The following is a 17,644-nucleotide window of genomic DNA, read 5'->3' as shown; positions in this document are numbered from 1 at the left end:
CCAATCAGTGCCTGTGGAATCCGTTGCGATCGGGTTCCGTGGTAATCAGGAGTAATAAAGATTGTAGCACCCAATCGCAATGGGTAACAATTGCGAAATCGATTACTTATCGACTATTATTGGTGAGCTTTCAGACACGATTTTACTTTGCGATTGGGTGTCGCAATTGCTACAACCGATCGCAATGCGAAGCTAGTCTGAATAGGGTATTAGTAAAACTTCAGTTGTTTTGTTTGTGTTTGTTAACATTTTGCAATCAAATTTAAAAAAGGAATTCTGAGTTGGTAGAAGAGCTGCATAGAATTTTGTTAAGTAATTCTGCAGGTGTTTTCTAATTTAGAAATATTTATTATATGCTTGTGTATTGATGTTAAAACTAGTAGTAAACGACTTTCTGTCACCTGTTCCTGATAATTATGATGTCCTGTGGTATGATGATTATGCATTTTTGTTCAATTCAGTAAACAACAGTCAACATCAATAAAAATAGCCACTAACCTAACATGGTTGACTCTTAACATAATCATGATAAACATAAAGTAACCAAATATTTTGTGCTTATGGACATAAAATATATTAACGTTGATTTAATAACAACATTAATGTTGATTCAATAACAAAAGCATTATAACTTTCAAAAATGTAAAAAATTTATTGATGCATAAGCATATAATAATAATAAATACTTTATTTCAACACGGTAAATCTTGATTCACGTAAGGGTGTTTTTCATCAAGGCCGTGCAAGGCCGTATAAATATAAGTAGTATAAAACAATAAAAGAAAACACAATGAGTATAGTAATGTAGTTTTAAACAATTTTTTAAGCGTATTGGGTGTGGTTTTAATTTATAGTGAACTGATCATGATCAAATATTGTATTAAAGGAGGAGTTTAGTTTTTAAAACAAAAGTGTTGGCACAAAAAGCAACTTCCATAAGAAACAAATACATTAAAAAATGTAGTGGGGAAAATAACAAAAACTACAAAAATTATATGACAATAGATTTTGTTTCATGTTGGTCGTGAAATAAATCATGACTCGCTATTGTAAAAAAAAAAAAATATTATATTTTATATTATATTGGAGGATTCCTGTCATCAGTTGATTGATGGGTATCTAAATTTTAAATGAACTGCCTTTGCAAATTCACCTCAATTATGCAACACTCAGGGCAGCATGCAAGATCGACGAAGGTTGCTTGAGAAGATGCATATAATAATGGAAGTATTGAACTTGTTTTTTGCAGAACCCTAGCCCAATGGATAAGAAACCGGAAGATAGGAGATCATCACCAACAGCTGGACAAAGGAAGGAAGGTAACAAAAGATTTTTCAATGGTTTAGAGAAGCTTTACGATGAAAATCTTAAAATTTTCTTCCATAAATTTAAGGGAATATGCAAATATGCAAAGAATAATGTGTAATGGTATTTAAGCTTTAATTAATTTCCAAGAATTTTCTTTTCTGATATAAATTATAAATAATAATTTGTATTTAATTATATAAAATTTGAATTTTTTAAATCAGACAAAATATTCTTTAATTATTCACTATATAATTTATTCTTCATCAATTTTTATTGATAAGTAATATAAATATTGCATTGAACAATATAACACACATATATACAATGTATTATTCATATATTGAAAATTTATATATTCAAATTTAATTATTCATATATTCAAATTTATTCAACAGCTGAAGACCGAAATGACTATAATCGTATGAATGGCCCCACGGCAGGAAACTTTGGCAAACCGCTAAAAGGAGAAGATCGCAAAACATCTGACTCGGATGGGAGGCATCCAGAAGCCGACCGGATCTCAACAAGCTCATTAGGAAAACGTGATGTTGAAAATGACAAAAAAGATGGTGATAGAAGAGATTCTGAAAGAATAGATCATGATGAACGGTTACGACCAAATGATTACAGGAGGAAAGATGAACCTGATGACAGGATACTGAGAGAGAGACAGGAACATGAAAGAACAGCGCCTCCACTCCGAGACAGGTATGACCCTGATGGCAGGTATGGAAAGGGAAGGTATGACGACCAGCGAGGCCCGCCACCAAATTCTTATAGTGATTCTTATCCTCGGCGGACTCCACCCATTGAGTACGATGGTCAGTCGCGATATAACGGTAGGCCTAAGACCCCGGTTATTGATGGTTATAATTCCAGACCTCAATATCCAGATGAGAGGGATTACAGAAGCAGAACGCCAAAACCAGACAGGACCCCATCTCCCTCCAAGGCAGCTCCCATCAGTAAGTTAATTTTTATATATTAGCTGTTGTTAGTTAGGTTAATGTAAGATGTCTTGATATTCAAATTCTGATGTTAGTGACTTCTCTGTAAGTGTTCTACTTTTCATATGACCAGGAGGTGAAATGGTGTTAAGTTATTTGCTGAGATGTCATGTTTTTTGAATAGTTAACACTTTATTCAAATGCAGATATGCTGCCACCGAAATCTCTTTTAAAATATAAATTCTCCCATCAAAAAAACACACCACTTGCTGAATTGCCCTGACATATATTTCATTGGAAGTTGATAACTAATTTTTCCATATTTTATGATGAATTGGTTGTTTTTAGATAAAATACTATACTTTACACATTGTTGACAAGTACATTGCAGGTCATTTGTAAACTATTGAAGGGCCCCATTGTTTGTAGAATTTTCCCATTGATAACAAACATTAGGGAAAGAATACCAACACCATTTATCATGTGACCTATAATAAAGTTAATCGAAAACAAGGCTGTCAACGAATCAGTGAACTATTTGGTATTTCTAATCCATTAGAGTTATCCAGTGGGATTATAGAGATTAGGTTTGTCAATCAGTTAATAATCCTTACTTGATCTGTACTCAGATGCTATCTGAATGAAGTTATTTTTAGTTTCTCAATATATCACTATATACACTATGTATCTCCATAACTCTGACAAATTGACTACATTGTTTGTTTTTATTTTATTCATTTATTTATACAATGCCTTTTTTAGTTTAACTTCTGGAATTGTAGGGGTTTTATTTTGTTTTCTCACAACTAAAAGCAATTCTAGTTAGCCTTATTTAAGAGACCATCTCTTGCATTTGTAGGCAACTAGATATGCACTGTCGGAAGAAAATTAAATTTTTTAAATGCATAACATTAAAATTAAATTACCACTTTTTGTATTCATTCATCTATAGAAGGAGAACCTATTGATAGAAGACCGCCTTCGAGACCAGAGATAGATGATAGACGACCGCCTTCAAGGCCAGAGGCAGACGATAGAAGACCGCCCTCAAGACCTGAGGTAGATGATAGACGACCAGCCTCAAGGCCTCGATTGGAACAGGACCCAATGGGGGATGATTCCAACTATATGGAGACAACAGTATTCTTGAAAAGGAAAGAACAAGGATTCGGATTCCGGATTGTTGGAGGACATGAAGAAGGCTCGCAGGTAAGCAGAATTTGGGGTTTTTGTTAATGAAGGTCATGAGGTCAGTTTGCTCTAATGTTTGCAGTGTCTCAAGTATGGAGCATAGGCCTACAATTATTTATGACAGCCACTTTTACCGAGACGGCTTGGATGGCTTGGCCTAATCAGCTCGGCCTAGCCTAATAATGGACCTGGTCTACCTTTAGCAAATTCTTTATATTCTTCAAATCTATCGAATGTTACATTAAACTAAAGCTAAATCAAATTTACTTTTGATAAAAACAACATTTATTGATTAAATATACGTTGCTTTCGTACCAATATTCGGTGGGAATTCCCAAAGATGGGCATGACCCGCTTATTGACTAAGTGCCACACCCACTATCTTCCATTTTGGAAGGCCTATTTGGTTTTTCTGGCTAAACCCCTGGTATGGAGAAGCCACTTTTTGGGGTTTAAAGGTTTTTCTTAACACATCTAATGGACCTTTCCGCTAAGCCCCGCCCCTTGGATATTGTTGCTAAGGTCTCGCAAAACGACAGCATTAAAACATACGCAAACACATATGTGTTTGTGGGACAACGTGTGTGCAAAGGTGGCGCAAGTGGGGGGGGCCAGGGGGGGCTTAAGCAGTCAGACCATAAAACATATAAAAATAGGCCCACACCAAGCCAACACATGTCTGTCACAGTCTGAGAGTGCCATTTCCAGCCATCCAGAGGTTGCTATTCTTAAAAAAATCTCATTTGGGAGGGAAACCCCCCTCAACCCCTTCCCTCAGCTCGAGCCTACGAGCTCAAGTCCCCCGTCAGACAATTTAGGCCCCCCCCCCAGAAAATATATCCTAGAGCTGCCACTGCATGTTTGGTTGACACTCAAGAAATGTTGATTATATTTTACTTTATTTTGTGATACTCGCGTCTAGCTGACTTTAGAAAAACAGTAATACAGTTACTGTAGTAAAAACATTTTAAAGCTTTTTTCATGGGATTGCAGAAACCATGTCAATTTCTGGGAGATCTCTGCTATTGTACTTCTTTATTTAGTGATGTGTTTGTATTACAAGCATAATATTTTCATTTCAGACAGTATATATGCTGCCCTATTTGCCAGAAGGCATTACTGTAATTATTGTTGGAATCTGTTTACAGCCAGAATTTTGCAAATTGTACGCTTGAGTTTCATTAGAATGTTAGTCCCTGACCTTCCTGAGTTTTGTATGCACTTGTCCAGTTAAGGTTAAAGGTCAAGTAAAAGTAAAATTAAATGAACTACAGATTTCAAGAACATGTGAATATTATTGAAAGTTCAGTGACATGCTGATAAGTGGTCTTTGAAGATGCTACAGTAGCTTTTAATTACTATTTATTATACTTTAACTGAAGGATCTATGAAGTATTTTGTTTTCTCGCTAAAAAGAATTTCCTGGAAATTTCACACTTGATAATAATTAATGGTTCTTTGACACACCGACATATCTTAAAGTTTAATTAATTTTGTAAGTCGAGATATAGCTTGGTAGTTTGGATGCTTGTCTTCCAGTCCCAGAGTCCAGGGTTCAATTCCTGTGACCACAAGATTACTTCTCATGACAAAATAAACAAAAAAACATTCTCATTCCCTTAGCTTTATAAAAGTTGAGAATCGTGATGTTATTTCATTTATGCAAGTTATCGTAATCTCAAAAGCTCCAATGAGGGCAGTATAATAGAACCAGTAGAGCTAAAAAAATCTATTAGTCAATCAACTATCAATCAATCAGCCAGCCAAGTGTTTCTAGAGCTCCTCATGAGGGCAGTATAATAGAGGCAGTAGATCTAAAAAAGATCTATTAATCAACTATTAGTCAATTAACTATTAATCAATCAACTATTAATTAATCAACTATTAATCCATCAGCCGAGTGTTTCTAGAGCTCCTCATGAGGGCAGTATAATAGAGGCAGTAGAGCTAAAAAAGATCTATGAAAATAGAATTAACTACTAATAAATCAACCTCATGAGGGCAGTATAAAAGAGGCAGTAGATCTAAAAAAGATCTATTAATCAATCAACCAAGAGTTTCTAGAGCTCCTCATCAGAGCAAGTAAGAGGGTGCCTGAATATTTGGAAACCTAGAACAAGCTTGAATGGTCACCCTCTAAACTTACAGTACGGTGAAAAAATAATTTAATTTTCTTGCGTATTTCAACAGGTTTCTATTGGTGCTATTGTCTCCGGTAGTGCCGCCCATCTTGATGGACGACTGTTGACCGGTGATGAGCTGCTGTATGTCGATGGACAATCCGTGATAGGTGCTTCGCATCGTAAAGTGGTCAACCTAATGGGAAGTGCTGCCCTTGCTGGACGTGTATCACTAGGAATTAGGAGACGATTGACAACAAATGGTAGCGTAGCTTTCTGTCATATAACCTTTTATTTATTTTTTTATATTTTTTTCGGGCATTTGTTATTTATCCCCTAAAAATTTGCATAATTTTTACTATGCATTATTATTAATTTTGTTTTTGTCTTTGTTTCATACATATAGAAAACTTCATATCTTTTATTATCATCAACAATCATCATTTATGTTATCATCATCATTGTCATCATCATACTCATCATCGTCATCATTTAACCATCATCATTCCTTATAATCATCGTCATTATCAACATAGAAATTTCAACGCCATTAATTTTACTGTCTTTTAGAAGAGGGTGTAGTTACCAATTTTAGTTTCATTTTATTTTGTCATTCTAATTCATTTTGTCACATGATTATTTTTATCCTATGCATTCACATCCTGCCCTACTTTTTCTTTCACTTACATATTCCTTCCTCCTATTCTACTGCCTATTTCAATCTACTCATTTTCAATATTTTATTTACTTATTTATTTATTTATTTATATATTTATTTATTTATTTAAAAAGAATTAAATAGAACAATGCAAATGAAAAGGAAGACAAAATACAAAATTGAGCAAGGAAGGAGACTTCTTCCATCACATCTAAAGAATCTCAAAAACACAATTTTCAATTAATTGCTCTGGTAATTTCACAGATGATCGGAGTCCAATGGTGATGCGACCCCCATCACGTACCTCCCAGGGCCTTGGATCTCCCAGCTTGTCTGACACGCCCATCACTTACCCTTACGACATCAACCTCACCAGACGTGATACTGAAGGTTTTGGATTCGTCATATTGTCTTCCACGTTACAGTCTGGGTCAAAAATAGGTAACAATCAGTTCGCACCATTTTGGTATATTATTTGCCTCGCATCAAATAGTTCATTGAACTTCAATTTTGTGTTAGGGATAGAATTTGTTGAATAAATTAATATAATGTTCTCATGAAAATAATAATAATAATGCATCCTTTATTAAATATTTGATAATATTTAATATATAATCATAATATGTGTGTAAGCTGTTCTAAGTGTAGGCATAAGTTTCTGTTATTACTTTTGCATGGCAGGAAATATCTTCAGATCTGATATAACTGGGGCGGATTTCTAAAAGGGGTCTTTAAGATGGTCTTAATGGTTAGTTGGCTATAATCGTGACATCACTACTGGTGTATGATTATAGACCATTGCTATACCCCGGTCTAACCGGTTAGCCGACTTAAATTTTAAAGCCTACTCGGAGGAGGCTTGAGACGGTCTTAAATCATCATAGATCGTCAAAGTCGGAGAATCGAACGACAAATATTCCGCACGCATCTCAGCATCTGTAAAAATAGATCTACGTTTATTTACGTTCATTTCAATACATGGCGTGCATCGAGCACGCATTACCCTCAATCTTACGTTACCAGGGAGTGCTTGTTTGCATTTCAATACTCAAAGCGGTCTTAGGGAAGACTGTTTTATAGCAAAGGTTTTTGAGGAATGACTTTAGTAGTGATAAAGCCGGCTTTATTCGAGGAGTTAAGACTACCAGTTAAGACCGTTTTATAGCAATCCGCCCCTGGGTTAAAATCTGCTTTTTTTTTAACAATATTGCGAGAACACCAAATGGTTCTGAGATATTTTAAATTGGGCAAACTTTTGCTATTATTAGTTTATTGATATAAAATGGTTTTCACTAGTTTTGGGAAATCTCTGGTGTTAGACGGTTACTGTGGAAGCAGGGTTTCTTGTATATATGTTTTGTAATGTGTTAATTGATAGTGTGATTACATGACATAACTATAGTTTTAGTTAACAGTATAGTAAAATTAATATTCCAATATGAAATATCTTAGCTTCCTATATAGTAGAAATTCAATAGAGTATGCCTTGGCACATCATAGCCAATTACATTTTTAATGGACATTTGGGGAGAAAACTAAACAAAGTAACCTTTTAAATTCATTCTATATGCTTCTTTGGTACAACACAGTAACACAAAACATAGTAAAAATAATCCAAATAGCTCTGTTAATCTAATCAATTAGTTAATGTTAATCGAGCGCACTCTTTTTATTAATAATATGATTAAAATATATTTTCCTACAGTTAACAGAGATTCTTATATTCACTTCCAATTATAATGATTTTGTACCATTTACTGAGTCACACTGATTAAATAATTATATTGTCACTTATATATATATATATATATATATGAATACTAAACATTAGTTATCTTTTTTTAAGTTCTTTTTGTTTTAATTATTCATTATACTGGGTAGAGTAGCTAAATTAACAACCTTTAGGTATTAGTGAGCTATTTATAACAAAAACACAATTGTCTCCACAATTTTCATATTTAGTTTTTTTTTTAAGTTAAACATATTTAAGTAATTATAGTGTTTTTATGTTTGTCTTCGATTTGGTTTGTTTGTATCTGTGCGCCACTGATTGTTGTCGTGTGTTTCTACCGATTGTGTTCAGGGCGTATTATTGAGGGTAGTCCGGCTGATCGTTGCGGGCAGCTGAATGTCGGGGACCGGCTTATTGCTGTTAATTCGATAGACATAACGACAATGCACCACAAAGACATTGTCAATATGGTGAAGGATACGGGGAGAGTTTGCACTCTTACTATTGGATCGCCAGGTAACTGACTGATAGATACTCTACACCCACTCCTCCTTTCCTGCTCCCTATTGTCATTCCTTCTTTCCCCACTTCTTCTATTCATCCCTCTTCTAATACGTTTTTCTATTTACCTTTCCTTCAAATATTCTATAGTATTACCAGTATTCCCTATTACCAGTAATTCTTCAGTCTCCCTTTCACTATAACTTTTTCCTATCACTTACTACTACTTAAGATCTGTTCAGATTTTCTTTGACAAAACACTGCTGTACGCCCATATATAGTCATGATGTGTCTATATATGGCCATGATGTGATGTCATCATGACCATATTTAGGCATGTCACATGTTTTTGGCAAGTAAAATTTTATAGTCTGGACAGGGCATTTGAATTCTGACTCCCCATTTCTTCATTCCCTCGTCTATTACTACCCCCCTTATCATTGCCTTTTTCTCCCACTGTTATGATCATTCCCTAATTTTTCATACTACTAATTCCCTCTTTCTTTCTCTACTGTTTCTCACCTTTACCGGTTTTTCCTAACTGGTTCACCTAAACTTTCACTCTACTTATTATTCATTATATTCCTTTTCTTCTCTTTAATTTTTTCCCTTCTACTATTCCTTATCTATTCTCATCTTCTGTTTTGTATTTTCATCAAATCTTACTTTTTCTTGTGAGTATTCTTAGTGTCGATCCTTTATAATTGATAACCAGCTCCTCTGATTGTTTCACTGTTTTGCTCTTCTTGATTCCTTTCTCATATATTTTCAATATTTTATTCTTCTGATTCCTTCATCTCCTAATTAACATTTTGTATGTGTCTTATATTGCTTGGTGTAAATTAAATTTTTAGTTCTTTAATTTATTAATACATTATATTTATCCTTCTGTTTGATTTTCCTCCTTGCAATGTTTTTCCCTCAATCCTTTCCATCAATTTATATTAAATTCTTATCTGTTTGACTAATTTATACAGTATTTATAACTTTTCACCAATTTAATATTATATGTACCTAATATTAATAATATCATTATTTTGAATAATTATTTCTTTGGTGATTTTTATCATTAGCTAAACTGTAGTGTACTAACATTACCTAAACTGTAGTGTACTAACATTATCCATAAGAGTAACATTATTAAAAAGTAACTAATATTACACTTAACTTTAATAATTACATTTATTAAAATTGTAGCAAAGGAAGGAATATTCACTTTTAAGATTACAAATATATAACATGCACACACAAACTACAAATTATAGAAATATAAATTGCAAAATTTTAAAAAATAATAATGCAAAATTACAATTATTTGTACCTTCTAGACTGAATATCAAGAATGAAATTAACATACAGTACAATATATGTAAAGTGTCATTAGGCTTCCATTGCTAAATTAACTGTTTGTGATTCTAAAGTGTATAATCAGCTGTACTTGGATATGTGAAGGTGTTTATCCAGCTTGGTGGTATCTCATTTGTTGGATTGCTATTCAAAAGACTGTTGATAATCAATGTTAAAATGTCAAGCAATGTATCGTCGGCTAACATAATGATGATATTTTATTAGCTTTCTTTCAACCCAACCAATGGATGGGTTTCTAAAGGTCTACTATACTTGTTTTTTATTTGTATTTAGTCACTAATAATGCTTACTTATTAACTTATAAAATTGTAAGTAAATAATGCAACTTATTGACTTAAAATTTTAAAAAGTGTATATTCATCTGATTTTAATATATTTCTCCCTTAATAGAGGATCACGCATCTGGAGGAAACTCACCTAGAGTAAGATATATGTCTGTTATCTATCATTGAATCATAAACATTCATGACAGCAGCATCTTCCACATCATTTTTGAGCTGTCATTACAAAATGAGTATTGTGGTTTTGGTTTTTTTCTTCTCTGTTGTTGTTAAGCGCCTCAAGGTTGCGTCAACTTGAGGCACAATATAAATCCAGAATTATTATTATAAAAAGAAAAATGAATTATTGATAGATGAACATTTAATTAAGCTTTATTTTGGTGTTTAAATCATGTTCCTAGGTTGATTATAACCATAGTAAGATCATTTTAATGTTCAGATGTCTAAAAACATACTTAAGACAAAATCGCCTCTTAAGATAAACAACTAATAAATTTTGTGTTGGTTTTCCTATTAATTTTGAAAAATAGCTTTACAAAATGTACCTCAAACATGATTACATTAGGTAACTCAACTCGTGAAATTTGCTATTATGAAATATACATAATAAACTTTAGAAAAATTGAAACCCACCTTTTTTCAAAATATCACTTCAGATATATTTTCTTGAATATATCAAATTGACCCGGCGTACCACACAGCTCATTTTGTCACGACAGCTCACATTTATGTTACAGATCTCCCTCTAATTAAAGATCCCTCCATTTAAAGACCACCTCCAATTAAAAACAACTTTTATTTTAATTAGAGATCAAAGCTGCTAAAGACCACAGAAACCCTGGTCCCAAAATATTCTTTAATTTGAGGGAAGACCTCTATATATTATTTAATATTATCAAAGAACTTAAATAGCAGAAGAATGAGCTCTTCGCGTATTTTGCGTTAAATTTGGTAGAACATCCGCCCTTTCTAGAATGGAGGAAGATTATTTCATGGAGTGGAGAGACTAATGAAAACAACCAATCCAAGATATGGTGCGTATGGAGGAAAATTGCTCTCATGGACGCCCTACTGGGGCGTTCCACTATATTGCGAACTGCTCTATCTTTTGCTTTTTACTATCTTTGATATTATGCAGGAATATTATTATAAATATTATAGTAGTGATGTAATCATCACTATACCATCATGATATACTTATGCCATTATTACAGTCATGATGTCATCATTCAGTATCATCAACATATTAAGATGTTGTTGCTGATAATGATTATCCACACTGTCATCATTATCAGTGTCAACTATTATCCATAACATTGTCATTACCATCAACATGATCTATCATCACTGTATTATGACTATACCATTAAAATTGTTGTTGTCATATTATATCATCCTCACATCATTATCATAGAAATTATCATAATTGTCATCTTTTTCATCAACATCAACAATTTTTGTATTTAACAAATCACTCAAACTACCTACTAGTGCTAAAGCATAATACACTGACCATAATAATCTCTGTTTTCTAAAGGGCTCGGATAGTATGATGAATGCATTGGCAATGCCAGCAGATATCAAGGGAAGCGATGCCAGTCTACGTCCATCAAATATACAGAAATCACCTGAAAAAATGTAAGTAAATAAGAAAAAAAACAACATGTTTTTGCTAAATTTTTTAACTAAAATAAGATCAATAAAGAGACTTTTATTTCAAATAGAAATGTTTGTGTTGTTAATTTTTGTTTTTTTTTCTTGTTATCCATATCTCAGGTACCATGATGAAAAGCGAGGGCAGGACCCACGGCAGAGACAGCCAAGTCGGTCAGAAATTGGACCACCTTCACCAAGTAAAGGTACACTCCGGCGGGACCCATCTTATCCCGGTAACCCTGCTTATAGACGGGATGACCCACGTCTAACTCATGTACCTCCCTCTCAAATGAATGGAATGGACTACCGTGACCCATATCCAAAAACTGAACTTGATAGACCTTCACGGTATCCTCCACATGGCGGTCCTTCACCATCATACAGAGATGGTCCATCATATAGAGATGGTCCACCGCTACATAGGGATGGTCCTTCACCATCATACAGGGACGGACCGCCACCACATCGTGATGGACCACCTTATCGGGATGGCCCATCACCATCATACAGAGACAGTCAGCCTTACTATCGTGATAATCACCCACCTTATCGTGAGGGTGCCCCTCCATATTGGGATAGTCCATCATACAGAGAAGGTCAACCGCCACATAGAGATGGACCACAGGGCAGACCGAACTCACGGCCCACACCAGACAGATATGGGGCGATGGAAAAAAGAGGAAGGCACCCTCAGTCACCCGATCGAGGTCCGGGCAGGACAACTTACTTGTATGATGATCGTCGGGAGGACTTTAATCACCCATCACATGACCGATTTAGTGATCAGTACCCTTATCCAGAACGCAAAACATACTCGCCATCAAACTCAGAGCGCTGGCACGATGGCTACCACACGTCACCGCATCCTAGAAGGCGCCCACCGCCTCACTTGGCAGACGACAGAAGGAACTCTCCCATGCAGGACAGGAAGGGCTATCCTAGTCCAAAGTCAAGGTCTCGTGAAGCTTCACTGAGCTCCATGGTCAGCTCTCCACTGGTTAGTATCTGGTTGTCTGTGGTTACACACATTGCAAACTATTGAATGAGTAAAAATATTTGGTTGTTGAATGCAGAGCTTCTGACTTCCAATATCAATTAATCTTGCAAATTATCAAGAAAAATACCCAGAAATTTACCTTTATGGTTTCTGTCTCAAAATATTAACAATATATCAATTCAGACCTCTATAAAAAATATTCTAAACCTATTTTGTTGATGAGTAGATAAAACAAAAATGGATTACAAATCAACAATAATACTATTCAAAATGTATGCCTTAACATAAATTGTAAGACAGTGTTTCATAATTTATTTTATTGCTTCATAATCACTATTTGTTCTTTGATAGAATGAAGTAGACACCGGAGACTATTTTACAGTTGTTCTGGATAAGGGGACGACAGGTTTTGGTTTTAGTATTCGAGGGGGACGGGAGTATCAGAACACGCCGATCTTTATTTTAAGAATGGCACATGATGGTCCAGCAGGTAAAGATGGAAGGATCAAGGTAAGAAATAGTTTGTTGCTACCATATGTGTGCTCTGCACATACAGATGTGCTCAGCACATAGAAATACACACAGATGTGCTTAGCACACATAGAAATACACACAGATGTGCTCATCACATTATCTGCTCACCACACACAGATGTGCTCCGTTTTGCTCAGTGCTCACAGATCCGCTCAGCAAGGTTAATGGCCGCTCAACATACACATGTATGCTCAGCACATGAAGTGTGCGTGTAGCATGCACACGTGTGCTCAGCACATACTGATTATATCAGCACGTACACTTCTATTGTGCACACATACATTGATTGTGCCACACTAACATGACTAGTGCTACCCCTGCTGTGGTTCCACTGTAATTCTGATATCTTGCTTTCAAGGTCGGTGATCGTTTGCTTGAGATCAACGGTATGAGTACAGAGAACATGCTGCACACGGAGGCTATCGCTGCGATCAAGAGGGGTGGTAGCAGGTTACATCTGATCCTCAAGCGAGATGAGGTATCTCCAACATTAGGTACAGTACTATTTCCTTATCAAAATTTTAGTGTGTAGGTAGTTAATATTTTTGACATTCAATCTTCTAGGCTGGATTATCTTCCTTTGATATTTTTCAATTGATGGGCTCCTAGGTCTTCCCTCATTGTTTTACTATGTTTAGCAATGTTGTTGTTCATTGATTTCAGACCAGGTAACATCCACTCTGATATCACAACATGCATATTTGTCAAATCCTTGTCCGATATTTCATTTTGAAAGCAAACACCCTATGTCTGTAAAATAATTATGTAACCCTTTCATGTCTAGTATTTTGTTAGATAATGTTTAATGTAGAAAGTGTGTTAGATAGAAGTTTAGATTAGTGATTCCATGTTCCTGCTCAATTATAAATGTATGAATTTTTGCAGTTGTATGCAATTGAAATACGACTTGAAATCTTATCTTATAACCACCATACCTGTTTTACTTATCCCACATTTCCTAACGTATTTTTATAGCATAGAATCAAAAACCGTTTTCTAGTGTCATGGCAGAGGTATTTTAATCATTGATTGTAACCTGTCTATTTCTCGTACAGTGTGATCATGGAAATCCTCCATGCTGTGTGTGATCACAGAAAAATGGCATGTAGGTACTTAAATGCTGCCCTCGTTTGACTTTCACAATGTTGTTATGCTGCCCTCATTGGTCCTGTTGGTAAAGTGTAGTTGGTGTGGACAATATTTATACTTAAATTATTATTATTAGATTCTTTATAATTATAATAAAAACAAAAAATATTAAAATTGTAATAGTAATGATTGATTAATTAATTATTGCTTGCTTGATTGATTTGATTTATTGATTGATTTGTTTTTCTAATAATGGTGAATGCTTGAATTATCCTATTTCCTTGAATGCTGGATGTAATAAGAATGTAGTATTTACTTTATTTTAAAGATACTTTGTGTAACTTTACTCAAATGTTTTAGGGACATTTAATTCGTTGGATAGTGAATGCTACTTTGTTGACGTTTATAATAAAAATTGGCTTTAGTTTAGTTTAGGATGGATTTAGATGATGATGATGCCACTGGCTGTGGTCACGATTATGTATGATAACCATAAAGATTTGGATGACTATTAAAGTTGAGGACCATCTTTGGTGGTGATAATGCCATTCTGCATAGGAGAATGATGATGAGTCTGATGAGGACAAGTTCAAATTATCTGAAGAACATCTAGGAAATGAAATAAATCATCTCAAACTATATAAATTCTCCCTAACCATAACTAACTTAGTGAGCATTTAGCCAAAACATAACTGAAGTTACTCTCCAATTAGACGTTTTCCATCTCTGATTGCTTTTGTATGTAATCATGACATAGTATGTTACAACTTCCATGCATGGTCATTCCTGAGGATGTTTTAGATTAGTATTTAATTATCTAGTTTGTCGCCCTCATTTTTTTATGTCAATGAAATTTTAAACAGAAATACCTATTACTGTATGTTGATGCAGCGTCTATTCTCCTTGTGTGTGTTTATGTTTGTCAAAAAAAAAATTACTTTGATTACCCAACCAATAGTAATGCTAATTTTTCTTTCTGTGATGCTTTATACCTATGTTGCTATCTCTACGCAGTTTTAGGAACAGAGAATAGTCAGCACAAGAGGGCGCTGTCACCAACGATGGTAAGCTCAGGAGCACCAGGGGCTTGCAGTGAATAAGCGAAAATTAAACAGAATCACACTCATTAACAATGCTTAAGCATTGATTGTCATTTCTGATGTGAGAAATTTGAAGAAAATATAAAATTTTAAACATTCTATATAATATTATCCAATCAACTTTCCGATTTCTCACTTCAGAAAAGCCAGTTATAACCGTTTATGTGTAAAACATATTATTATATTCTTAATATGCATAGATATATAAATAGTATATATATTTAATTGTGCATATATAATTGTCTATTTTTATCTATCTATATACTCGTGTTACATTTGAATCTTAGCATGAACGTGAACTTAGTGCTAGTATTTAAATGTAACTGCTGTCTAAATAACTAATTACGCAAAATCCCAGGATATTTATTAAGTTAAAAATGAATTTGAAAAGTCATAATTTCTTTTTTAAATTTGCTTTATAAATTTATACACTCCGTACCACAAAAGTATAGTTTTCCACCTGATGAAAATTACAAAAGTAAATCAAAAGTAATTTTATCATTTTTATTGAAATTATTTTTGAGTTGCTACAAAACCTAAATGGGATTTTGCCTATAACTTCATTAGTGTACTTTTCTTCTCTTTTTTAATCTCATTTAGGAATTTTGATACAACTATCAACAATTCCTAATCTATAACAATTTGCATGGAATCGTTAGCAATGTCTGTGAATATAAGTAGAACTTGGCATGGACTTTCATGTGATGATTTTGTTTTTCTCAAGAAAATCGTTGATAATGAATATAATTTAGAAGATTCCTAATTTGAATTCTAAAAAGATGATATCAAAATCTTACAGATCCTTCTAGCTGAACAGCCTGGACATTGCTCATGCATTATTCATGATCTCTATTAACCTTTGACACATTGTAGATTTCCATTTCAGATCCCAGCCCTTTAATAATTCTCTATAATCCAACATTAATCTTGTATAATTTTGGTGCGATAGAATGCTAATTTCACTAAATATGTATGTAACATTTAGTCTAGACAGTAATATATTTCATTAAGTTATAATCATCTTGGAAACAATTTATCTATGAGACTTTTTCATTATATGAAATTAATGTTAATAAGAACTAATATATGTTAATCAGATGCAAATATATGTTAATGAAATGCACTGAAATTCAGGATTCTGATTGGTGGTGGTATTCTTCATTTCTTTGTTATGTATATTGATGTATACCATCTTAACCATTGCTCTTGTCAAAAAGATGAAATTATCAGCTTTCAATGAGAAGATAAACAAATTCTATTTTGCTGACTTTTTACCACAAAAAATCTATCAATTTAATTATCAGTCATTTAAAGACCTATGCAAAGAATATAGAAATAGTAATATTTATGATATTTATGCATCTGTTATAATATTTTCATGTTCTAATTATAAATTGAAAGCTAATGTGTAAGGATAAAGTAACAAATTAAACTGATTGATTGAATTTTATTTTTCAAGTTATTTAGCTAAACACAGGCAGTATATCTTGAAGAGTATGTATTTCTTGATATTATTTCAAGATCTGTTCTAACCAACTATTTGGCTTTCAGCAAAAAGAAAAATATATTGTGCTCTTTTTTCAATACAAGTCATTGCTTCATTGTGTATGGATAACTAATTAATAACACTTCCTTGACATTTTTTGTACCCAGTTTTTCATAGTGTCCATCTTTAGTGTTCATGTTGTTAACCGTTAATGTTGTCATATTAACGTCCAATGACAGCTTTGTTAACGTTGTCATTAACGTCCAATGGCAGCTTCTCAACCTTAGCTTATGGAATGTTATAATGTTTTTTTCGATATATTAACTAATGCATTGCATTTTGTACGTTTAAATGTTGATAAAGTGTGCTTTATAAATTTTAATGTGTGCATTGTTTACAGTTGTTAGGGACCTGCTCTATAGTTACACTCAAAGTCTCCAACACCAGTTATTATTGTTAATATTATTAAATTTTGACCTAGTAGTCAATTAAAATTCAATTCATTATTTGTAGTTAAATATGCTACCAAAAATGGCTTGCCAATTTATAAATTAACGATAGATTTATAATGATAAATAAATTTCATTGAATGTTTCTAAAATTTTTGTGTCCAACAAATAACATCTTTTCACCTTATTTCCCATCAAACAAGGACTCATCTGGAAATAAATCTACT

General features: G+C 33.6%; 1 protein-coding gene across 5 annotated transcripts in view; it reads left to right on the top strand.

The window, feature by feature from the left end:
- Positions 1–17,644, top strand: part of LOC117115036 (membrane-associated guanylate kinase, WW and PDZ domain-containing protein 2-like) — a 118,677-nt gene that overhangs the window by 97,246 nt on the left and 3,787 nt on the right. For 2 of the 5 annotated variants that reach the window (XM_033258679.1, XM_033258683.1), the window contains 11 exons: positions 1,250–1,319; positions 1,704–2,273; positions 3,208–3,464; positions 5,637–5,829; positions 6,489–6,665; positions 8,308–8,472; positions 10,216–10,247; positions 11,644–11,744; positions 11,883–12,759; positions 13,111–13,269; positions 13,652–13,787. In XM_033258679.1, coding sequence (XP_033114570.1) covers positions 1,250–1,319; positions 1,704–2,273; positions 3,208–3,464; positions 5,637–5,829; positions 6,489–6,665; positions 8,308–8,472; positions 10,216–10,247; positions 11,644–11,744; positions 11,883–12,759; positions 13,111–13,269; positions 13,652–13,787 — 2,737 coding nt within the window. Of the gene's footprint in view, positions 1–1,249; positions 1,320–1,703; positions 2,274–3,207; positions 3,465–5,636; positions 5,830–6,488; positions 6,666–8,307; positions 8,473–10,215; positions 10,248–11,643; positions 11,745–11,882; positions 12,760–13,110; positions 13,270–13,651; positions 13,788–15,396; positions 15,447–17,644 lie in introns of all 5 variants that reach the window. The other 3 variants (XM_033258680.1, XM_033258681.1, XM_033258682.1) reach the window with 3 other exon arrangements.

This window comes from Anneissia japonica, unplaced genomic scaffold, assembly GCF_011630105.1.
Source record: "Anneissia japonica isolate Jap-2015-1 unplaced genomic scaffold, ASM1163010v1 scaffold24_len2511860_cov200, whole genome shotgun sequence".
Taxonomy (NCBI): Eukaryota; Metazoa; Echinodermata; class Crinoidea; order Comatulida; family Comatulidae; genus Anneissia; species Anneissia japonica.
This window is presented reverse-complemented; position numbering and strand designations above follow the sequence as displayed.